Source organism: Castanea sativa, chromosome 11, assembly GCF_040712315.1.
Source record: "Castanea sativa cultivar Marrone di Chiusa Pesio chromosome 11, ASM4071231v1".
NCBI lineage: Eukaryota > Viridiplantae > Streptophyta > Magnoliopsida > Fagales > Fagaceae > Castanea > Castanea sativa.
The window spans coordinates 35,553,124-35,579,553 of record NC_134023.1 but is presented as its reverse complement, the minus strand read 5'-3'; the positions used below and the strand labels follow the sequence as shown (position 1 = coordinate 35,579,553).

At 39.8% G+C, this 26,430-nt stretch overlaps 1 protein-coding gene across 1 annotated transcript; it reads left to right on the top strand.

Moving 5' to 3' along the window:
• Positions 1-13,800: 13,800 nt before the first annotated feature.
• On the top strand, positions 13,801-14,801 carry LOC142616418 (uncharacterized). Its single transcript, XM_075789277.1, has 2 exons — positions 13,801-13,967; positions 14,225-14,801. Exons 1-2 carry the CDS (start codon positions 13,801-13,803, stop codon positions 14,799-14,801), a joined length of 744 nt encoding a protein of 247 aa, XP_075645392.1.
• The last annotated feature ends 11,629 nt before the right edge of the window (positions 14,802-26,430 follow it).

Sequence of the window (26,430 nt, the reverse complement as noted above, 5' to 3'; positions counted from 1 at the left end):
TTTAAGTTAGAGTAAAATCAACAGAGTCATAATATTTTAATTTGGGGGTCTAAACAGCTCTTGTGTTTTAACACAAATCTGAGCTTTCAATTGGTATCAGAGCGGGTGCACTTGCTGTGGTTTCATTACCAAAGTGCGATCCAAGACCCCTATTGTGATGGATCAGTCACAATCTCTCAATGCTCCACCATTCTTTGATGGAAGCAACTATGCTTTTTGGAAAGTCTATATAAGGGCATTCCTTTGCGCCATAGATGAGTCCATATGGGATTCTGTTAAGAATGGGTATGTTAGACCCATGATAGCCAAGTCCGAATGGGACAAGGCAGCTCTTGCTTTGGAAAATGCCAATAGTAAAGCAATTAATGCTATCTTTTGTAGTGTCTATTGATGAATTTCATAGGATATCACATGTAAAGACCGCCAAGGAAGCTTGGACAATTCTTGAGACTACCTATGAAGATACCAAGAAAGTCAAGGACACAAAACTCCAAATGCTTACCACTCGATTTGAAGAACTCAAGATGAGTGATGATGCGTCATTTGACTCATTCTATAAGAAGCTCAATGAAATCGTGATTGCCAAGCTCAATCTCGGTAAAAAGATTGAGGATGCTAAGGTGGTGAGAAAGATTTTGAGGTCCTTACCGGAGAGCTACCATGCAAAGGTCACAGCTATAGAAGAAAGCAAAGATTTGGATGAGATCAAGATTCAAGAACTCATTGGATCTCTCCAAACATATGAGTTCAGATTGCCTTCTCACAAGCCAAGCAAATCACTTGCTCTTAAAACCATTAATGAGAGAATGGATGACTCTTTTGAAGAAGATGATGTGGAGAAGGAAGTAGCATTCCTTGTGAAGATCTTCCAAAAAATTTCTGAAAATGAAGAATAGTGGGAAGTCTTTTAGCAAAGGGAAGTTTTCATCATCCAAAGGTGGTAGAAAGGATTTCAAGAATAAAGATGGGAAGAACTCTCAACCCCCTCAAGGAATCGTGTGCTACAAATGCAACGGCCATGGACACATCAAGAAGAATGTCCCAACTATTTGAGAGGGAAGGGTAAGTGTTTGCCACTACTCTTAGTGACTTTGAAAACTCAAATTCAGACATGGATGAAGAGTGTGACAATGACGGGAACTATAGGGCCTTCATGGCAATTACCTCCGTTGATTCTAAGGATGATTTGAGCAATTTGGTAAATGAACTTGGTGAGAATTTCGAGGGTGAGGAAGTTGAAGAATCGGAAGATAAAGATGTATGCCAAAATGAAGGTGAGAACAACCTTCAAGAAGCATATGAATCTTTGCCAGAAGATTGTGGAAAATATGCCAAGGTTGCAAGCCATGCTGTAAGAAAGATGAAGAAGATTGAAGAAGAGCATAGGTGTACTCTTGTGCAACTTAGAGAGGCAAAATGTGAAGTAAAAGGACTCAAGGGAGAGCTGGTTGAAGCTTACTCTAAGATCAAGTTTCTTGAACTTAAAATAATCCAAGCTAATGTCAAGGTTGAGCGAATCTCCACCAAGAAACTTGACAGCGTGCTGTCCTCACAAAAATCTTCACATGACAAGACCGGTTTGGGTTATACCAGAGAAGGAAGCTCCAGCAACGAACCCAAGAAGGAAATAAGGTTCGGATCAGCCAAAAGTGTTGAGAAACATAAAGAAGTGAAGCTTGAGACTGAGACCTTTGTTGTTGAAAAGAGAACCATTGGTGCAAAACCAAAGGATAAAGAGAAGTCACTACCTAAAAATTAAAGGGCGCCTCAAATGAAGCATGTGTGTCATCATTATGGTGTTCAAGGGCACACAAGACCCAATTGTTTCAAGCTTCATTCACTCAAGAAGGATGACTCTATGCGTGGCCAAGAAAGTTCAAAGAAAAGGCTAAAGGGAGCACAAACTAAGGGAGAAAATGAAGGACATCTCATTGGAGACGTCATGGAAATTTTGAAGAACATTTCTCTATGCCTTGCTAGCTTCACTCCGAGGTTGAAAAGCTATGTTGGTCGTACTCTTCCATTCAAGGTTCTCACCCAAAATACTCGTAAATTGTGGGTGAAGAAGAATACTCATGCATGATCACTCTGTATGTCCATGCATTAATACTTCCAATGTTTAGGGTCATAGGTTCATGCATCATGTCTTGCAATATCTTCTTGTGTCATTGCTTCCGGTTCATAACATGTTTCTTTTTCAAGTTGTGTTTTGTACTTGTTTTTGTTGATCTTACTTTTCTTGTTCTGTTTTTGAGTGTGTTGAAAAATTCAAAAACCCATAAAAATTGAAAAATCTCCAAAAAGTTTGATCACCTGTTTTGTGTATATCACATGTGAGTTTGACCTAGTACCTTTGTACTAATGGCGTAGTGCATTTACAAGCTTAGCTTGTTTTGTATGCACATCTATCTTGGTCGAAAAAATCTTGAAATCTGTGTGACTGTTGTAAATCGATTTTCAAGCTTGTCATGAATGATTAGTTAATAGTTTTGTTGGTCTTAATATATGCATAGACTTGTGCCTATATCTTTCCCCACGTTTTTATATTTTTGCTTCATAGCTCATCAAATGTAAAATCTCTAAAAGAGATATTGAGCTGCAAAAGTGCGTTGCACATACTAGTATTTGACTAGGAAAAAGGGAAAGCGACTTGTATTGAAATGTATGGTGTCTCAAAAAGCCAAAAGCTTACTCAAAAAGTTGAAATATCAAAAATTTCAGGCATCGATCTCAAAATGAGATGTATTGTTAAAAAATGATCAAATGTTATGATTTGTAAAGAAGCCAAATGAAAAGCTTCAAAGATATGTAATCATTTTCTTAGAAGAGATCATATATGTTCATTTCTATAATTGAGATAGTCCACTTGACGTAGTACTAGTTGTGTATGACTTGATTGAATTGATTATTGAAACTTCACTCTAGACTAAGGACTATTCCACTTTTGATACTCACACACAACACACAAGACTTTGTTCAATGAATTCTTATTTCATTTGTGTGATTGTACGTGTTCAAATGTGATTTGTATACTCAATTGCTTGTCAATCAAACCCAAAAAGATTTTTGAGTATTTTATATGTTTTTGAAAGTGTTTTTATGCTTTCGTGTTTTGAGTTTTTGTTCAAAGTGCATTTTCCTTGTTTTTCAACAAAAACTTGTTCAGATACATTTTCGCGAGAAGCTTGCGATGAAGCTTTTCCCTCGAAAATGGATTAAGGCAAAAACATGAAAACACAAATTTCAAACAAAGACTTTCGCAACTATCTCGCGACTATTTCGCAAGTAATGCTTACCTGCGAAAAACTTTGTGCTTTAGATGCATTTTTCGAGAGTAATTTCACGAGAAGGTAACCCGCGAAAAACGCGTATTTTCAGTTTTAAAGGGCTAATATAGATAGTTTTTCAAACATGCCCTATTTCACTCACTTTGCCTCGTTCGTGCCTCTCTCAACCCCAAATTGATTTTCACTCAAAAACCCAACCAAAACTTAAGAGAAAACTTCTTCAAATCATATCTAAAGTATGTCTATTCAATCTTTTCTCTCTATTTACTTAGATTATGCAGAAAATTCTAGGTTCTCCTTAGTTGGGTTCATTTTTGAAAAAGGGTTGAGAATTTTATATTGTGTGAAATTTCTTTCAATTTCTTGATTGGGATTTGTCCCACTTGATTTGTTTGTGTTTGTGTTGGCCCCTTGTGGAAATTTTAACATGTATTTAGGCAAGATTCACTCATGTTCATACATTGCCTACTTGTTAGTTTTATAAGTGCATATCAAGTGTTTGATTAAATGCCCAAAAAGCATTTCGGTGTTGTTTTGGACTCCATTGAGTACCAAACTTTGGGGATGACCATGATTGGACTTGTTTATCATATCTTGATCATTGGGAATGTGCTTTGTACACTTTGACCCAAATGTGATTAGTCAAGCCTTACGCATGTATTACATATGCACTCCACATGCACACTTGATGCACACACTTGTTCACTTGTCATGTTTTGCATATCATTCTCACCAGATATACGTTGTTACATGTTTAGCACTTTTCAACATGACTGTGTAACACTGTTTTTGTTCTTTTTAAGAATTTGTGCTTATTTTTATGAACTAACTTGACACTAATCAAGTTTGTGTTCTTGTCTTTGTGTTCTTGCACTTGTTTTCCTTTTGTGCTTTGTGTCTATTTTGCAGATGTCTCCTTTCAAGAAATCAGCAGTAAAAGGAGGAAGTAGCAAAGGAAAAGAACCCGCGATAGATCTTGACAGTTTTCCCCCGAAATAAAAAATGATAGATCATCAACAAGGCTTTATGATGTTGACAAGTTCAGATCATATGCCACATCTCAAGATTATGAGAAATATTTCAAAGATGCCCCCTTGTTGTTGAAAGTTCAGTTGAGCAATCCTATCTCCTCGATACAAGCATTCCAAAATGGTTTCCCACCAAGGATTGGAATTTCCTTCTATCAAGCTTTAATGAACCGTACGAGAATATGGTGAAGGAATTCTATGCGAAGGCCATTGCTGAGGGAGATGAGCTAAAATGTTGGGTTAGAGGAATGAGTTTCACAGTGACACCCACGTGTCTTGCTGACATATTGCGCATCAACCGACCCTTGTTTAAAAAACCTCCTATGTATGATGATTTGGATCCTGAAAAGGACTTACTTCAGGAAACTCTAGGAGAAGGCTTGGAATTCTCTTCCAATGGAAAAGCGGTGAGTGTTGCATCACTATCACCTGAATTAAGGCTGCTCACAACAATCATGTTCCACAATCCCTATCCTCTCTCAAGCACCGGTTACATGAATCTCGGTCGAGCCTTATATCTCCATGACCTGGTCAATAATGAAGAGATTGATATTTGCTCTCATGTCTTCCACATCTTAAGCAAAATAGCTGAGAGAACTGCCTCAAGGAACTACCTTCCTTTCAATTGTCTTATCTCAAAAGTTTTGAAGCTCAAAGGCGTTCACCTGTTGGAAGATGAGAGACCATACCCACGGCCAAATCTAATCAACGTTTGCACTCTCAATGCTAGCATTAGTCACACCTGGAAGGGGACCAAGCAAGAGCGTTATGCTCCTCGTGCTAGTTCAAGCTCTAGCTCTCATGCCCATGATGAGAAGTTAGACATCATTATGTTGTCCATTCAAGACATTAGCACTAAGTTATCTGGACTTGCATCTATCATGCACTCTCAACACATTCGCTTTGACACAAAGTTCACATCTCTCCAAACTCAATTGGATCAAATTCAAAGGAAGCTAGAGGAAGACAAAGACTAGCTCCTTTGGTCATTTCGGTCAAAATGGGGGAGAAAGTTTAAGGGGGAGTTGCACAATTTGAGGGGGAGCATAGCATAGCACATGCACTTTATAGATATATTGGTTAATTTTTGGTAGTTTAGTTGTCTTCTTTCTTTTGTCATAGTTTCTAGAACGTTTTTATTTACATTGCTTTCTTTTAGCGTTTAAAGTACCTTAGTTTAAAACTTTCAGTTTATATTCAATACTTTGTTTTTGTATCCTTGCTTTGTAGCAATTTTTTTAGTACTTTTAGATTTTTTTGCATTATCTTGAGTACTACACACTTATGCTCTTGTTAGTGTTGGAAAAATACATGGAAAAACTTGTTTGTATCTCATACAAAACATGCGCAGCGAAAAACTTAAAGGATCTACTTCATTCGCAATTGATAACATGTACTATGTAAGTTTCAGAATTAGAGAACAAGAAAGCGTACCATGGACCGGTGAAATTCAAAACTGAAGATCAGAAGCACTTAGGAAGACTTTTAATCTTCACTCCAATTCCACTTAATGCCCAAGATGTGTGATCTCTTAATCAGTTTTCAAGGAGAGAATAGGAGAGTGTCCAACACTCACATACAAACTATTTCATTCCTTGTATGAAAATACTCATGAAAAAGACTTATGAAAAAAATATTCTTAAAATTCAGTATGCTTCTCTCTTTATATATAACTGATTATCTAATTGGGCTAGCCTTTTGGGCCATTCCAATTGGGCTCTTGTGTAGCTTAGAGTGGGACCAAAATGGACCAATAAGACACTAGCTCCAATGGGCCTTAGGCTTTTCTGTCAACTCTTAACAAGTTCAAAGTTACTATTAACTATATTTAATACCACTATATAAATATAGTTGCACTCTAGGCCTTATCTATAAATTATATCTCAAGACTTTATTGTACATGCAACCCCTTCATAAATTATTCGTAGTAATACAAAGTCATAAATGTAGACTGCCACTTTGTAAATTACTACATCTTATCCTTGAGTACCCGGATTAATCCTTTAAGTTATTTATTATATATTTATGAAATCCAATTCCATAAATATATACTTTAGTAACTTCTTACTAAAGTGGTTGGGCTCAACTCTCAAAATAACCAAACCCATTAAACTTATCTCAAGGGAATATTTTGTATCTCCGTTAAGAGATTATGAATTCCATCTTGAGAATATATGTTCCATCAATACTAAATGTGGCTGCCCAACATACTGAGGTTTTGACCATAACTAATAGATCTCACTCCTGATATATCAAAGCAACCTACATCTCATGATCACGTCCGTTATTCTCTCAGGATTTAGAGTTGATGTAAATAGAAGTCGTGAGATTTATTATTCATTTGACAGTTGTTAGAGAATAATAAATCTCACAGCGGTCCAGTTGAATGTGTCTTAACTATTAAAATATATCAACATACCAACTAGAAATCTCAATTTCTATGATCAAGACAAATCATCTTAGTTGATATGTTATAGTCTTCGTAGATGAAACGCCCAATTTCATCACCGACTACGAACTAAACTTTTGAGTTTACAAAGAACTTGTGATTTATATCTTTTGTGACTTTTCGCATAAATCACATACTATGCATCTCATGGACTAAGATAATGTCTCATTTGTTCATTTATAAATAGTCTCATATAATTAAACAATTTAATTATTTATAATATGCTAATAAATTGGATTTTAGGGCATAAACACTAACAATCTCCCACTTGCCCTCAGAGACAATTTATCATATATTTGACACTTATTTCCCTTTAGAATAATTCATAATCATTCTAAGGCAAGGCTTGGAAACAAATTACAGCCAAATTTATTGCATAAATTATCTTTTCTACTACTATTTCTCATGTATTCATATCTCTCTAATGAGATGATATTATTTACACTTAACATGTATCTTAACCACCTAGAGTGAACACATATCTTAAAGTCCAACTTCATGATATGTATCTTCACAACCTAGGACGAAGATATATCTTGAAGTCCCACTTCATAATGTGTATCTTCACCACCTAGGATGAACACATGTCTTGAAGTCCAACTTCATGAATCACAATCAAACTACAAGTCAGTATTTGTACATCCAGTAACTATCAAAACTTCACTTTTGTGGACAAGCATATAATCCCTCATTCTCCCAAGATATTTGAGTATATGCTTTACTCCCACTAAATTAAGTGATCTTTGATTAATTGATATTTCCTTACCATGCCCACCACAAAATAGATATTTAGCCTAGCATGTAGCATAGCTTAAAGACTTCCTATCTATTTGATATAAGGAACCGTCTTTATATGCTCTTCCTTTTATATGTCTTAGGACCACAATCCTATATAAAGGAACTTCAAACTTAAAAGGAAAGAATCCTTTCTTGAAGTATTACATGCTATACTTAGCTAGAATCTAATCTATTTAAGCAATTTGAGATAGACCAAACATCCTAAATTCTGAATTTTAACTAAGTTTGATTCTTAGGATGTGACCAATTTTTTCCAAGTACTTTATATCAAACTGGACTAGACAACTAAAAACTCCATTAATGACAATATCTCTACATCATTTTAAATGATTAGAATGTCATCAACATACATTAAGAAAATTATTATTCTATATAGCTTTTACACACCTAAGGCCTTTTAATACTTGATCAAAATCAAACAATTTGATTTCTTGATCAAAGTGGTATTTTATGATGTAGATGCTTGCTTTAATCCATGTTGAGGTCTACAATATATATATAAGAAAACATGATAAAAGGCCCAAGGAGGTGGTACATTGGGCCAACCCATGGGAAATTAAAAAAAAATGGAAAAGAAGAGAAAGATTGGGGCTACAAAAGAAAGATGGATGATGGACCTGAGGCCCAAAAGGGAGTGAAGAGTTGATAACGCCTTAAAATGTATACTTGTTATGTATTTATGTGGGCGTTATCTCCTTATTACTATGCTTAATTTGTATAATTAAGCCATGATTTATATTAGTCCCTATTATTTATCTTTACATAATTTCTTGAATAAGATGCCATTCATTGTGTGCAATTTCCTACTTTCAGGAAATCGTGTGAGAAAGATGAGTTTATAGGAATTTGTGAGAGAATGAAGGCCAAACTAGAATTAAGTGGAGTTAAAGGACCGTGCTTAAATGTCTAAGGAGGTGCAGCTGGAGTGCTTGGATCGTCTACTCTGATTGGAAGATTCAAATAAGGAAAGAAATCAAAGAGGCAGAATCTGAAAAGGACAAATCTGATCTGAGTACCAATCAGTATTTTGGGCATATCTCTCTTCTCAAAAATCCAATTGACACAAGGCTAAATTGGTTGGAACTGTGACTTAAATATCTACAACTTTCCAGTTTTGAGTTTTTCGAAATTCTCAAGTTTTGAAGGCCGAAATTAACTCACAAGTTACCGCTGTAAACCTAGACGGAAATTAAATTGGGAAAAGTTTTATTTTCTATGGACATTTTTACATTAGAGTTTGGAGGGAGGCTATGGAGAACGAATTTTGGGGGAGAGAAAACCTTGTATTTTCCTTTCTCTAATGTCAGCCTAAACTCTTGCTAGGGCTAGAGGTTATGTTTCTTCTATACGGTATGATTATTCAATGTGATTCTTTCTAAGATTTTATCAACAACATATTTGATTGTTCAATTAGATTTTTTTTGATGTATTAGTTCTTCCGTGCTTTCAATAAGTTCAATCATGTTTTTCTTATTGTTTAGATGAATTTCTAATAGTTTCAAATAGAAATAAGATTTTAAAGTGAATGGGTTTTTCTGAAAAACTTTTCTAACCGCATTATTAATCGAGATTATCATGCGTTCTTGAATTGTCTCAGTTCAACCGAATCATAAGTTTTTAATTGTATAAAAACAATCAATTATGAAATAGATATTTTCTTAGATCACAAAGAATCTCATATCGATATAGGGAAACACCCTGATGCTCTAGTATTTACATTATTGATTTAAATCAGTTTTTATTATTATTCTTGTTAACAGCCACCAAGCAAAATTATTTTTCTTCTTCACCCATATTGTTATTTAATTATATTGTCTCTAAATTTACCTTGCTCCTTGTGGTTCGACCTCGGTACTCCGAGAATTATATTGCTACGATCTCCTGCACTTGGGAGTGAGCAAGCAAGAGTCCATAGGAAAACAAAGAGGGGAAAGAAAAGAACCCAGCCTGCCAAGACCAAAGAAAGAAAAGGAGCTAGGGAAGGATGCCGGGGGGATCGTCTAGGACCTTTGGATGTACAGCATGGCTAAAGGAGGATTAAGACAATTCAAAAGGTACCAGGAACGAGGAACAAATGGGCATTTTCTCAAAGCAACCAATAATACAGCACAAGGCTTGAAGATTTGGAAAACAACGGCTCAAGGGTAGGAAGTCGGTGTCTCGGGAACCCAGAATAAGAAATCCACGAAAGGAAATGGCTGGGGAAACCTTCGGTTTCCTAGAAGAAGACTTCACTTACTGGGAAAAATGACAAAAGGAAGGGGCGGCTAAAAGGGGGTAAGCCTGAAAAGAGAAGACAGATAAAAAGGGGACTTGAAAGGCAAAAGCGTCTCGGAGTAGGAAGTCAGCAAGACACTTTCAAGGAAAAAAACATCAAAAGAAGGAAGCTATGGAAAATAAGAAAATGAGCAATTGTTAGAAGAGCTGAGATAAACAGGGGGCTCTAGTACCCAGGGGACCAAGGGGGAAGAATCAATGGTACCTCGAAACCCTAATGTGAAACTATAAAAGGGGGAGAGTAGCCAACGTTGGGGGCATTCGGCAGGAAAAAGAACAGATAGAATCATAAATAAAAAAAAAATTTAAAAAGCTCTGTAAAACTTAAAGAAAACAGGAGAATACCTCCCGGTATCCTAGAAATAGCCACCAGAGCACATGATTGAATTCAAAAGGATTCAAATTTTGCAAGTCTTAGAGAACTAAAAGAGCCATCTAAGTCTGTAATCTTTGAGCTTGTTTGAACCTTGCATTAAGTCTTGGTGAGCTCATTGTAATCCATAACTAAGAAAATCAATGAAATATTCCCCCACTGATTTCAAGATCCTGAGCAATTATTTCTTTGTTCCTTTATTACATTTGTCCGCCCTTCTGTTTTTCTTGCTGATCAATATGTATATTCTCGATTGTTATTGTATGTGTGTTGCAAGAGTCTCGCCCTGTGCACCACTTGGTCTTTAAACAACCCGTTTAGCTACGGTAGACCAAGCCTAATCCCTTCAAACTACAATTAGGGAGTCCGTGGTCCTTGTTTAAACTTGGGCCTGGATGCTATTTAAAAAGGAACTCCCACATTTTGGCAACTTCACTGGGGATTGGGAAAAGGAGAGGGAAGAAACAACCCCTCCGCAAAGCATGGCTCCAAGAGCAAGGAACAGCAAAGGTACCAATGTACCACCTGCAGCATCTGAACCCGTAGGAGAAAACGAGGTGGCCTCCAGACAAAGGAACGAAGTGCCCCTGGTAGAGCAGGAGGTTATATTAGGACAAAGGCATGCTGGACAAGAGCTTGACCCCATGGCTCGAATGATAGAAATGCTGAAGGATTTGCAGTAAGAGATCTACCTCCTTAAGGAAGGCAGGACACAAGAAATCAAGGATAATGTTCCCCCTGTGGTCAACTAGGACAGAGCCCAGCCGGAAGGAGGGTCAGCAGTAGGAGGGGGAACCAACCCCCAGTACCTGACGCTGGTAGATGTCAATGCCCTGCTAGAGCAGGAACGGGAAAAGCTCTCAAGGATTCCCAAGCAATTTTCTCGGGACCCTCCATTCCCGCTAGAGCTCCTCGGCAAGCCATATCCCAAAGAATATGAACCCCCAAAGTTCCATCCTTTTGATGGAAGGAGTGGAAGCACTGTGGAACATGTGAGCAGGTTTATACACATTATGGGCCCCTACACAGGAGACCGAGAGCTATGTTTAAGGGAGTTTGCTAAGTCCCTAGTGGACAGAGCATACACGTGGTACACCACGCTGAAGCCTGGGTCCATTAGAACCTGGGACGAAATGATGGAAAGGTTCTGCGTGAAGTATTACCCAGGAGAGGACAAGGTCACCTTCTAGAGCCTCCAAATGGTGCGGTAAAGGCTAGGGGAAGACCCTGTCCAGTCCATCAAAAGATTTGAAGATGTGTCTCTGGACTGCTACAGAGACCATGAAGAGAAAGAGCTCGTGGAGACCTGCATATCCAACATGCTCTTTGATTATAGGCTTAATCTCAAAAATATATACATAACTTAGTTTGCTGACCTACTACAGAGAACCAGAAGAATAGCACAGACTATGAGAATGAAAAAGGTGCTTGTACCTTAGGCCATGACAGCATCAGTAGGAGAGAAAAGGAAGAAGCCTGACGGGAAAGTATTCGAGGAACCACCAGTAATCCCATGTACCGCGAAAGAATTGAACCAAGTTTTAGACAAGTGGATTGAAGATGGAATGTTCAGGCCATTTATTGTGTCCAGGCCACCAACTGAAAAAGAGAGGAAGAACCCCTTGTTTTGCAAAACTCACAACTATGTCAAGCACTCCACCAAAGATTGTTGGACCCTCCGTAGACTTTTTCACAAGAAGCTAAGGGAGGGAACCCTGGAACTCACTCAAAAGGAACCAGAGGTACAAAGGAACCCTTTACCTAACCACAAAGGAAAAGGGGTGGTGGCCATAGTAATTCATGGGAACCCAGCAGAAGCAGAAGAACCTGAGGGATCCTTCCACCCAAGCACGATCAGGACTCTCCAAAAGAACCCCAAGTTCAGATCGCTGTTTAACCAATTAGGATTTGGACCAGAAGCTAGAAAGGTAGCCACAGAGTCCCTCATGAGTATAGCAGCAGACTCAGGAATGGAATGCTTCACAGCAGAGTCCCATGCCAGTCGGGCTTACTTGGAGACAACAAACGCAATAACCTTCACTGATGAGGACATGGAAGTTGAGCATCCTAACCATCGCAAACCCCTTTACCTGATCGCCACTATAAATGGTCTCTCAGTCAGAAGAGCATTGGTAGACACAAGGGCGTCACTCAACCTCATCGCTCTGAGCACCTTGGAAGCCGTCAGCCTAACGGGTAAAAGGATCCTAAGAGCCCCCATGGAGATAACGGGATTTAGAGGGTCGGCAGAATCAACTGAAGGATATGTGCAGCTGGCTCTAAGGGTAGGACCCATAGTGGCCCTGACAAGATTCCATGTGATTAATTCGGAGGTGTCCTACCATGTACTGTTGGAACGCCCCTGGCTCCACAAGCACCGCCTCATTCCCTTTACCTACCATCAATGTGTTAAGGGGAGATTAAATGGGAAGCCCGTAAGGATTCCTGCCAACCATAATCCTTTCAGCCAAGGAGAGGTGAATTTTGTGGAAACCATGTTCTATGATGAGTTAGAGCCAGATGACGAGAGCCCCATGCCAGGGACCCTAGGGTCGCCTATCCTAGGAGAAGAGGAAGGAGGAAGTACCCATGATCTGAGAAACCTTTTGGAGAGAAAGAGACGAAAGAGGGAGCCCAGCTCCTCGGGATCCCAGAAATGTGTTGTAGTACGAGAACTCGGAGGAAGGGTGATTTATCATTTGTGAAGATACGCGAAGCCTGAATGCTTTACGCGGGAGGGTCCCGCCACCAAGTTGCATGGTCACCCAAGAAGAAATCCCCAAGGAACCAATTCAGGGGGCCCAAATTTAGCCTGAAGAGGAGTTAACAAAAATAAACCTGGGAACTAAGTTGGGGTCCCAAAAGCCTATTTTCATCAGCAGCCAGTTAACAAAGCACGAAAAGGAGCAGTTAATAGCCCTACTCCAAAGGTACATGGACGTGTTTGCATGGACCTACGACGAAATGCCCGGTCTAGATCCAGAATGGGTGGTCCATGCTTTCAATGTGGATCCAGAGGTTAAGCTAGTGGTCCAGCCAGAAAGGGTCTTTCACACTGATGTGGAGGCTCAGATAACCCAAGAAGTCAAAAAATTGCTAGCAATAGGGTTCATCAAGCCCATTCAACATCCCAAGTGGCTTTCCAACATAGTACCCGTGAAGAAAAAGAATGGCCAAATCCGTTGTTGTGTGGACTTCTGCAACCTAAATAAGGCATTCCTAAAAGACGAGTTCCCTCTGCCCAATATTGGTCTCCTCGTGGACTCAGCCGCAGGGAGTTCTATGTTCTCGTTCATGGATGGGTATAGTGGATACAATCAAATTCGCATGGCCACCAAAGATGTAGAAAAAACAGTTTTTAGAACCCTAATTGGAAATTTTTATTACACTGTAATGCCCTTTGGCCTCAAAAATGTAGGGGCCATATACCAGCGAACCATGACAGCCATCTTCCATGACATGATGCACAAGGAGATGGAAGATTATGTGGATGATATCGTGGTGAAATAAAAAACAAGGGCAGGACACCTTCAGGTACTTGAACAAGTTTTCGAGAGATGTAGGAAATAAAAATTATGCATGAATCCCATGAAGTGTGCCTTCGGGGTGTCTGCTAGGAAATTCCTTGGGTTCCTGGTACAACATAAAGGTATAAGTGTGGATCTAGCAAAGGCCATGGCAATTGCCACAATGAAGAGGCCTACAACTGCAAGGGAACTCAAAAGCTTCTTGGGGAGGGTCTCCTACATCAGAAGGTTTGTGCCATGATTAGCATCGATCACGAGTGGCTTATCCAAATTGTTGAAAAAGGGGACTGAGTTTACTTAGGGAGCTAAGCAACAGGAAGCCTTCCGAAGGATCCAACAGATCATGAACTGCCTCCCTACCTTCCAAGCACCGATACGTGGGCGGCCCCTATTGCTGTACTTAGCATTAAACTCCCAAGCTATAGAAGCCCTACTAGCTAAGAAGATGATGACGGGAATGAGCAACCCATTTATTATGTGAGCAGGACACTTAAGAATGCTGAGACCAAGTACCCCAAGATAGAGAAGGCTTGCCTAGTGGTGATCTACACGTCCCAAAGGCAGATACAATATTTCTCGACCCATCAGATCCTTTTGGTGACTAAGTCTCACCCTATAAGGGCACTTCTCCATCAACCCCTCTTGACAGGAAGGATAGCGCAATGGTTGGTTCTACTCTCTCAGTACGACATAGGTATCAGGACCCCCAAGGCTGCCAAAAGCCAAGCCATAGTAGACCTGCTAGCCCAATTCCTCGGAAGCGAAGAATGTTCGCTAAGTGAAGAGATCCCTAGGGAGGTGGCAGTGATAGAACTCCCAGGAAAAAAGTGGACGATGAGGTTCGATGGGTCAACAACGGCAACCTCAAATGGACTGGGAATTGTATTAAGTTGTGAAGATGGGGATACCCTACCCTTATCTTTCAAACTAGGGTTCTCCTGCTCAAACAACGCCGCTGAATATGAGGCGTATCTGACTAGGCTGACAATAGCAATCGCTATAGGAGTAAAGCACATGAGGGTTTTAGGAGACTCCAATCTTGTAGTCTCTCAAGTAAAATGAGACATTGCATTAAGGGAACAAAGTTTGGCAGCCTACAGGACCTGGGCGATAAAGGCTGGAGCATGAATTCCAAACCTTCAGCATCGAGTACACCTAGAGTAGTGAAAACAGGTTCGCCGATGCACTAGCCACCTTAGGGTCCCAAATGTTTGTTAAAGGAAAAAACACCCTGATAAGGGTAAGTAGGCAAGAACACTCCATCATAGAAGTCCTCCGAAGGATGTTCTCCGAGGAACTAGAACAGCAAGACTGGAGAAATGAGGTCAAAGAAAAAATAAAAGGGTCAGGACATGAGGGGAGTATCAAAGAACTAAAAGACTACACAATGATAGAAGGGAAACTATACAGGCGATTACCCAGAGGGATCCTATCTAGGTGTATCAATGAAAAGGAAGAGAGGCTGAGATTAGAAAAGTTGCATAGCCAAGCCTGTGGGGTTGCAGAAAAGGTTAGTCTATACAGAAGAATGCAACGCATGGGGTACTATTGGCTCAGCATGAGCAAAGAGGCAGCAACTATACAGGAGAAGTGCGAAAAGTGTCATCTTTCGATAGACAAAGAGGAAAGCTATGTCATTTTTGTCACGGAAGATTGGAGGACTCCACTTATGGAGTACTTGGCTCAAGGGATCCTACCAACTGACGGGACTTTAGCCCACCAACTCAAGAAACTTGTGGTCAAGTACTTCTTACAAAATGGGATCTTATTCAAGAAGGAGTACAATGGAGACCCCTGAGATGCCTGGGGCTAAAGGAAGCCAGAGAAGTAGTCAGAGAAGTCCATTCTAGTGATTATGGGAGTCATCCAGGAAAAAGAAGACTTCATAAGCAGCTGCTACTATTGGGGTATTATTGGCCAAAAATGAAAAGGGACTCTGAGGAACTAGTCAAAACTTGTCATGCTTACCAAATACTCGAAGATTCAATTCATACTCACCCAAATGTACTGTAGAACATGACAACACCATGGCCTTTCCACACTTGGGGGCTTGACCTCATAGGGCCTATAAACCCTCCTTCCAATGGTTACATATGGATCCTGGTAGCCACTGAGTACTTTACAAAGTGGGTAGAAGCTATCCCTTTGAAAAACGCCACTGGAGCAGCTGTAGCAAACTTCATTCGAGAACATATCATTACAAGGTTTGGGATCCCCAAAAGACTGATCAACAATGGAACCCTGTTCATAAACAAGGACATGAAGAGCCTGACTGAGGCATACTGCATCAAGCATGGAAGGTCTACGCCGTATTACCTATAAGGAAATGGCCAAGCCGAGGCCACTAATAGGGTGATACTGAAAAATCCTCAAAAAAATGAAGCATGAGTATGGTGGAAAATGGAGTGGCCATTTGACAGACGTACTCTGGGCATATAGGAGCTCCGTAAAAACAGCCACAGGATTCTCGCCATTCTCCCTGGCCTATGGGACAGAAGCCATCAGTCCTGTGGAGTTAGTCGTCCTTACACCAAAAGTAGTGCTTGAAGATAGCCAGGAGGACACTGAGGACACAAGAAACGAAAAGAGGTTGGCAGATCTGGAAGGGGTTGAGGAAGAAAGAGAACTGGCTAGAAGGAGGAGCCAGAGGTACTAGCAAAGAATGGCTAGGGCATATGCATAAGCGGTATCCCCAAGAGCCTTCGCTGAAGGGCAGTTGGTACTAAGGACAGTAGAACATGTAAAAAGAAACCTCCCAAGACCCTCTGAATTCGCCCCAAAATGGGAAGGACCTTACATCATTAAAGAAGCCCATGATAGTGGGTATTACTACCTCACGAAGGAAGATGGAACAGTCCTGACAGAGCCATAAATGGGAAGTGGCTGAAGTAGTACTATGCATAGGAAAACAAGTTCTCAGCGCATCACAACCTCTTTTCCTTTTTTTTTAGTCCGCCAAGTTTTTTTTTTTGTCTTTCCCTTTTACTTTATCATGAATTTTGTTTAAGAAGCGTTATCCAAGAACCCTTGAAAAAAAAAAACAAACATTTTGGGTTTCTTACTATGCTAATAACTGTTATGTGTTCTTCAAAATGAACAACCATGTTTTAATTCAATGAAGCCTTGGTCTATTTCCTTTAAACTACGGTCAGACTAAATATTGTAAAAATCCAAACATGGATAAACTTAAGGAGGATACCTGGACCGATGCAAAACTCTGGCATACGATCCAAGACCCACATCACAACTGGTCCAAAATACATGGCCTAGGACCACAAGTAAAAAAAATAGATAATAAGTACCCAGGGTACTCAGCCTAGTATTTGGCAAAAGAAGACCTGCCTAGTCCATGAATTGGGACTTCCCTAAAAGAAAAGAAGGGGGAACCCAATGTACCCAATTCAGCACCTGAGCAATAAAGTAACCACCAGGGTACCTAGTCCAGCCCCTACGGTAAAACCCGCAGGAACCATGGTCCAGGACTCGATATATATATATATACACACACACACACACACACAAAAGGAGAAGAGAAAAACAACAAAGCAATATACATTAAAGAGAGAGAGAGAGAGAGAGAGAGAGAGGAAAGAAAACAAGCCTATATGATATTAAGGAACGAAAGTAGTCCAAAAGAGGCAATATAGATGCAGAATCCATGTAAAAAAAAAGGGAAGACAAGCTAGAAACAATGTCTAAGAAAGGAAAATCTTATACAGCCTAAAAAAGAAGATGTATCTAAACTAGCCGAAAGGAGTAAAGAGCTAAGGGAGGAGGCCAATCAGCAAAGAAACATCTGGAGAAATGGCGGGGACAGCTGGTGGAGGTAGAACTCTTTGCCTTTTAGCCTTCAAATCTTGCAAAACCTTGTGAGCACGAGCTAGAGCCTCCTCGGCAGCAGCAATCTCAGCATCTATACTCCTGGGAACCCGCCTCTAGAATAGCATATAGGCTAGTGAATGCAAGTGAGTTAACAGGAAGGATAGGTTGAATTTGGCCTCTAAAAGATCCTGCACCACTCCTCTCCATTCCAAGAGCTTCTCTTCAGATAAGGAGTCAAATGAGGAATTCCTTAAGGAAATCAGCACAGCACACAGCAGCTCCATTAGAATATTGCCCAGAAACATGCCTCCCCCAAAGCCACTGGTGAAGTCTCCATGGACTTTGAGCAGCCTCTCCAGCAACGGCAGACCCTCCATAGGCACGGAGAAATGCTGGAAGTTGCCATAGGAAGCCCCAAAACGATGAAAGTGGTTCGCAAGAAGGTTGTTGAATTCCAGAAGATCAAAACGGGCCAAGAAGGCAGGAAGCCCCAAAGCGGGATCTAAAATAGCAGCGTCTAAAGCTTCCCCCATCGAGACATCTCCACGCACAGGCGTTGGAGAACTCTTAATCTTATGGACAGCTTGAGGCGTCTTGGCCTGAGAGTCAGCAATCTGAGCAATTCCTGCGGCCGCCTCAGGGACCATGAATTGAGAGCCCCCAGCACCTGTGCCTACGAAAACAGGCATAACTTAACAGGAAGAACGGAGTCAAGAAAGAAAAGGGCATAAAAAAATAAAAATAAAAAGAGAAAAGTGCAAAAATAAGAGAAGAGAGAGTACCTGTGTCGGTCTCCTGTGGTGGAACTCCCCCCTCTCACTCTTCTGATTCCCTAGAGGACTCTGTGAAGGAACAAGCAGCACGTTTAAGAAAGGGTGAGGAAACCTTAGCAAAATAGCTAAAAGAAGGAAGGGATGTTGGGAGCTTCGCCATAGGAGAAAGAGGCAAAGGAAGAGCACAGAAGAAGAGAAGAGAAGGTGGTACAGTAAAGGGGATCAACACGCACCTTCAGAACCTTCTGATTCCAAAGAAAGAGTAGCCTCAGGGGCAAATCTACCACTAGTTTGACCTAACAAAGAGAAGAGAGGAAGGGAAGTCTAAAAAGGAAAACATATGAAAATAGGGTCAGGCGTTGCATAAAAGAAGAGTAGGGGCTTACCTGCTTGAATGGATGGAGACGCGCCCCCCAAGGGCTCTTTGCTTAACAAAGGATCAGGCAACATAGTTTTAGCAAGACTAGGAGAAGTCTGCTTAGGCTAGGGGTCTTGGGAAGCAAGAGGCTGGGGGGATTTAGGATCCTGGGTAGCCAGAGAAACAGTAGATGGCATAGGTAGGACATCATGCATAGGTTGCCCGATTTCCTAAACTGCACCACCACCAAGAGCTTCCTCTTCCATGCCTGGGAAGCCAACAGAAGAAGCGGTAACCACTACTTCTTCCAAAGTCTCGCCCGCCACAGGAGGGGACACTTCCACCTACAAACATGGGCATAAGTACATAATATAAAATAAAATAAAAGAGGGGAAGAAGAAGAAGAAGAAGAAGAAAGAGAGAAAGGCACGAAGAGGGACGCACCACGTCATCACCAGACGATTGACTCCTGCCTTTCCTAGGGTCAGACTTGCAATTGGACTGCAGGGAAGAAAATGGTCAAGCATCAATTAAAGGAGAAAGAAAGGCACTGCAACAACAATGACAAACCACCAAAATAAAAGGAGAGAAGAAGGAAAGAGGCATTGCCCTTCTCTCTCTCTCTAAAGAACCTCCAGTGGTCTTTTGTTTACTACGGGTATGCCTAGAGGGTCCCAGAAGAGATTGGGATACAAGATCAAAGGATCCCGAAAAACCTTGGACTGGAGAACTCACAGGAACCTGAGAGAGAGAGGACTCTACCTTAGTCTTTACTCGAGACTTGGGGGCTAAAGAACGCCCAACTTCTTTTCCCACTGTAAGGGAACTCACTCTCCCAAGGTTCCTTAAAAATTACTAGCTATTTCTGGGACTTCGCAGTTTTTCTTTTCTTGGTTTCATGGCCCGTTTCAACACCTTCAACGCCTTCTTCAAGTTCAGCCTGCTTAACATTCTCCTGGCTAATCTTTTTCTCTTTGCCCTTACTTACGGGAGTAGCAGCCCTAATCACCTCCACCCCCCTCTTTTAATTAGCACTCTAGAGGAAGCACCAACCATAAGATCACATCTTGGCCACTCTTCCGAAAAATCCTGAGCATAGCACACCCAACCACCCCTGAAAGCATGCCACTCCGCAAAACCTGTCTTACTACTTACAGTAGCAGAAACAATACCAGCAGTAGGGAGAGACAAGCGCCTATTAGAAGTCAGAGCAGAGAGGATAGCGGGGCTAGGCATTCTCCCAACTTTGCCAGAACCCACATAGTCAACAAAGGATTCCTGTACTCTTCTCCAATATCTAGCAAAACCACCAGAGGCAAAGACTCCCCTTTGAGAGTTGGGCACCACAAATTGGGAACTTCTGCGCGACCAATACAAGAAGGCCTGAGGTCTTATGTATAGATCCAGAGAAGGGAGAAAAGGTATTACATCCTTAAACACAGGAAGGATATCCTGGTCGAAGACAAATTGCCGTAGCACCCAGTGTGCTGAGTAGTGGGTATACTTGAGGCCACTTGAAGAGGGCACCGAAAGCCATGAAGGACTAATACAGGCCAGGTAGACTAGGCTGCTCTCATCATCGGGACGCAAATCAAAAGTGTTCCCTGGAGAATTAAGAAAAGAAGCTAACATAGAGTCATAAGCAAACCTGTGGTTATACTCCTGGGGAGATCGCCACTTCAAGTACCCTGCCTGATCAAATAGTTCGACCAGATTAAGACCACCACCTTTCAAACTAGCCCAGCGAAAGATGATGGGGTAACTATCGGTGGAACTACCACATAAACCTTTCACTACATCAGGGGATCCCTCAAATTTATCCTTTACAAATTTCAAATTCCTACATTTGGTTAAAGTAACTGAAGAACGGTCCCACATAAATACCTAAAGGATGGCACAATGGAGGGACGAGGTGATCACATAGCAAGAGTCACCTTCAACTTCATCTCCATGGAGCAGATCCAGTTAAGTATAAACATGACCCAAAAACATGGGAGCTAAAGGAAATTGAACACCCTGGGCCATTCTGATCGCCAAAGGGAAGAAAGCGGATTTAATCCCGTATCCGAGGAACTCACTAAACAGGAACTTGCTGAGCTAGAGTGCTAGAAACCTAGCTCGCCTAATTTCTTTGTCTTTCTCCTACAAAAGATTCATCACCCATTTACCCATTCTAGCCGACTTCCCATTGGGAGAAGCACCACGCCCACCAAAATGAGCATAAAACCCATCTTCCACATCGAGATTCTCGTCAGAAAGATTGATGGTAAAAGGATTCTCATCCCCAAACACTGGAAGGAGGAAGTTGTTGACCACATCCTCCAAAGTAATCATAAGCTCACCGATAGAAAAGAAGAAGGTATGAAGGGAAGGACACCAACGGCGTACCAAATGCCTGAGACCCTTAGCACCTCTGAAACCTTCAAGGTTCCTGGAAATTGCCATTGCCTTCAGGATCTCGGTGCGTTCCAGGCAATCCACGAACTCACCATCAGAAAGTTCTTTGTCTACCCAGATGGGCCAACCAAAGATCTTGCCAGGGACAAAATTGAAAAAGATAGGGACCGCCTTACGAGATCCCTGCCTGATCTGAAGATCTAAAATCTCTCTTGGGTCTGGCACCTGAGCAAAACTAGCAAAACTAGCCTTACTAGAGAACACCCATGTATGAGAAGATGGAGGGCCTCACCATGAGACGCCCCAAGGAAGAACAGGCTAGGAGTGTACCATTGGTCCAATAAAGGGAAGGTCGGACGCTCTATAACTCCCTGAGATTTGCGCTGCTCAGAGCTAGAGGAGCCCTCGCCTTCAGAGGGGATAGGAGTGTGCTCTCTCCTTCTCCATGATGAAGAAGAAGCCATCGTAATAGAAGGCGTGCTGGGAATAAAGAGGTTGAAGAATGGAGAACATAGGGATGTAAAAAAAAGTGAGGAAGGGGAGGAAGGCAACAGTTAGCTAAGAAGAAAGAGATAAGTTTGAGAGTGAAAAAGTAAAAAAATATATATGTACGAAGCAATCACAATAATGGCACCAACGGTAGTTAGGGAAGACAATGTGTGGAAAGATGCGCCAGTTGCAAAATTTAATTTCAAGGAAGAAAGTTATTGGCAGTTATTAATGGGAGTTACAGGAAACGAGGAAAGTGGGGGGAAGTTTTTCTTCCCAACTCTCTTGAATAAGAAATTATAAAATAAAATAAAAGAGAGAGAGAAAAATGAGAGGTTAACCGCCACGTCCCGTATGAAGAGGAAGAGAGTTACAACGTGCGAAGAAGACCAGGGTACTTCAAAGTCAAGGAAGTCGGGGCCCTGAATGAACAAAGAGGGAAACTCTACGGGAACTTAAACTCTGCATTACTCACGCGTGGGCTGCAGGCAACCCACGAGCTCGGGGGGCTAAATGTTGAGGTCTAAAAAAAAAATATATATATATATATATATATATATATATATATATATATATATATATATGTATATAAGAAAACATGATAAAATGCCCAAGGAAGTAATACATTGGGCCAACCCGTGGGAAATAAAAAAAATTGGAAAAGAAGAGAAAGATTAAGGCTACAAAAGAAAGAGGGATGGTGGACCTGAGGCCCAAAAGGGAGTGAAGAGTCCATAGGAAAATAGAGAGGGGAAAGAAAAGAACCCAGCCCGCAAGGACTAAAGAAAGAAAAGGAGCTAGGGAAGGACGCCGAGGGGATCGCCAAGGACCTTTGGATGTACAGCATGGCTAAAGAAGGATTAAGATAGTTCAAAAGGTACCAGGAACAAGGAACATATGGGCATTTTCTCGAAGCAACCAGTTATACAGCGCAAGGCCTGAGGATTTGGAAAGCAACGGCTCAAAGGTAGTAAGTCGGTGTCTCGGGAACCCAGAATAAGAAATCCACAAAAGGAAATGGCTGGGGAAACCTTCGATTTCCCAGAAGAAGACTTCAGTTACTGGGAAAAATGACAAAAGGAATGGGTGGCTAAAAGGGGGTAAGCCTGAAAAGAAAAGACAGACAAAAAGGGGACTTGAAAGTCAAAAGCGTCTCAGAGTAGGAAGTCAGCAAGACACTTTCAAGGAAAAAAACATAAAAAATAAGAAGCTATGGAAAATAAGGAAAAGAGCAGTTGTCAGAAGAGCTGAGATAAACAGGGGCTCCAGTACCTAGGGGACCAAGGGGGAAGAATCAATGGTACCCCAAAACCCTAATGTGACACTACAAAAGGGGGAGAGCAGCCAACGTTGGGGGCATTCGGCAAGAAAAAGAACAGATAGAATCATAAAAAAAAAAAAGTTCTGTAAAACTCAAAGAAAACAGGGGAATACCTCCCGATATCCTAGAAACAGCCACCAGAGTACATGCTTGAATTCAAAAGGATTCAAATTTTGCAAGTCTTGGAGACCTAAAAGAATCATCTAAGTCTGTCAATACGTATATTCTCGATTGTTAGTGTATGTGTATTGCAGGAGTCTCACCCTGTGCACTACTTGGTCTTTAAATAACCTGTTTAGCTGTGGTAGACCAAGCCCAATCCCTTCAAACTACAATTAGGGAGTCCGGGGTCCTTGTTTAAACTTGGGCCTGGATACTGTTCAAAAAGGAACTCCCACAGTCCATAAATGGAATTTAAGCAACTTGCATACTAAACACTACTGGTTCTTTGTTATGTACAAGTCTAGTTACATCATATAAATGTCTTTCTCAAGATTGCTACTAAAAGAAGCTTTCTTGATATCCGTTACCATATTTCATCCAAATGAAATACAATGAATAAGAAAATCTAGATAGTGTCAAACTTGACTATTGGTGAAAAAATCATTTCATAATCGAACCATTTCTTTCTGAATAAATCTTTTCGTCATTAGTCTTGACTTTGAAGGTTTGAACCTTCAATTCTATCAATCTCATTTTTATTGTAGACCTATTTGAGAACAATAGGCTTAATGTCATTAGGCGCCTCTACAAGTTCTAGATTTTAAATAGAATCTAATTCTATTTATATAACATTGATCCAATAATCCATATTCATATTATCTATAGCTTCTACGTAGGACCGAGGATCAAATTCATATCCTTATGGAATGACTTCAAAAAGTTTATCCCAAAAATATGAATTTATTTGGTAATATATAATCCTCCCACTACGATATTGTACTTGTGTACTAGCTATATATTTAGAATAATCTCTTGTGGTGTATCTAATACAACCATCTCATTTCTAAATGTATTCTATAGTTATCTTACAACAAATTCTGACATTTTTCTTCTAGAACAATTCTATGTTTTGCTTTAAGATTATTCACTTAGTCATCTTAAAGAAACTTTGTATTTGTACTCTACAAACACCTTTTCTTCTTTATGACTACCAAAAATAACCTTTTGCAATTCCTTTTGGATACTCACATAAACACACATTTTTCTATCTTTTGATTTCAATTTGTTAGACTTCCTTTCTAGCACAAGTGCTGGACATCCCCAAAAGTGGAAGTATCATATACTAGGTTTTCACGCAATCCACAATTTGACTAATGTCCTAGGAACAAACTTTTGAAATTAGTTTTTAAAAAATGTATAGTAATAATTGTAGTATATCTCCAAAAGAAATAAGCAAATGTAAATACTAATCATGTACTTTACTATTTCTAAAAGAGTCTTATTCCTTTTTCATGTATGCACTGACTTAAATAAGTCATTGAAAATATATTCCTTTACAATAAAGGAACCCTAGATCGTATTATTCTCTAAATAGAATTCATATACTGGGAATATAACAAAATAATGGTTCTACAAGCCCATCTATCACCAATCTTGAATATAATTTAGATTAATAAGAACTAGACATAAGTGTAACATACATTGCTAAAGAACGAAAACTTTCTCTTTAAAAGTAAAACATGTAAATTTCCATCTAGAAAATAATCATGGACAATGCTTAGCTTTACCAAAATCGGAAACACTTTCCTTTTGGTAATGCTTTTGAGTCTAATTTCCTTTTGGCAACTACTAGAGCAACTTGCTTACCCAACTGTTTGGTATTGTAATTCCTATTCTTACCACCGTTACCTTTCGGTCTAGGCTAAGAATTTGAATTAAATCATATTGATCCTAGCCTTAGCTTTTAGGATGTCTTCCTTTGCATAGAACTCACTCATCAATTCAGATAATATAAAAGAAAATCATTTTCAAAAAAAATTGAATTGATCAAATGATTCTAACAAGGCCTTGTGGATCATATCCATAAGAGATTAACATTTAATCTCTACATCCAAGAATTCCAATTCATTTTAAAAATAAAATATTTTCATAAAATGATATAGAATTGGAACTCCTTAAATTTTCTTGGCACTCAATATGACTTATATTGAATATCGTCTAGTAGCACGATATTTCATACCAAAACATCTCATTTAGACTTAATATAAAGTCTAAATCTAGTATTAACTCTTGCATCTCATGCTCTAGTACATTTGAGATAAAAGCCAATGTAACATATTAGCATTTCAATGGAGATTATGATTATATCATAAGCCATCTTCCATCAATGCATCATGCATAGGAAATTATGATAATGCTGAATCGAAACATATATATGTACTTCAGTCCTTTAAGCACCATGTCCAAAATTAGATCTTAGTTAATGTGATTCAATAAAAAATAGTAGCTAGAGAACAAAATTATGACAACTTTATTTTGAGACTATGAACATAATTACAGGGACATTATATTTTGCATCCATAACCATATAGTATAAAACCTGAAAAACATACTATACTAGGTGCAACTACAACCCAATCCATGTCTATAATTCCTTGGTAGCAAGTTTATTATGAACACATTAATTGGTTGAGAACTATTCTTATTATTAGTGTTATCATGATAACTTTTATCATACACCAAAAATATGTCGTATTGCCTTCAGCCTCTAAGTAATAATGACATAACTCATTTGGAAGATTAACATTACACAGTCTAGTGTACACCATTATCTAAAATCATGTGTAGCCACATTTCATCTCCCTTTATAATATTTAAACTTGTAGTACCATGAAACAAAACACCCTCCTTTGGGATTGCGAGACATATATGCCAAGACAAGGTGCTTGTTCACACTACTTTAAACGGGTAAGTTCAATCTTGTAGTACTATGAAGTAAACACCCTCCTTTGGGATTGCGAGGCATATACACCAAGACGAGATGCCTACCCACACTACTATGAACCAATAATGGAAGCCGTGAGATCCAACCCTTGTATCTCTCTCCCACTAGAAATTTTGAAACAAGTGGATTGTCTTGAAATCATTGTGATCTAATCACAATTTTAATACTACACATCAAATGTGTTTAATTGTTTAAATTCGATGTGATGTTACTAAGTCACGTCATTTGCGCAACGAACATTTGCGCAAACACAAAGAAGTTTAACCTTGTAACCCGTGAAGCAAATACCCTCCGCATGGAATGCAAGACTCAAAGTCAAGACAAGGTATCTATTCACATTACAATAAACTTAACCAAAGGGTCATTTCAATACTCCCACTCGTTATTTGGGTTTTTCTTAAATAATTGTGATCTCTCACAACTAATAACCTTGCACTTGTTGAAGATTCTAATCTTATTAGAATCACTAACTACAATGGAAGTCCTAAACTATTTAGGATTCCTTAAACACTAATAAATCAAAAATTAGTTATATAGAACTCTATCCTTAATTTCCTAAATGAAAGGTTATAATTTCATTAGAA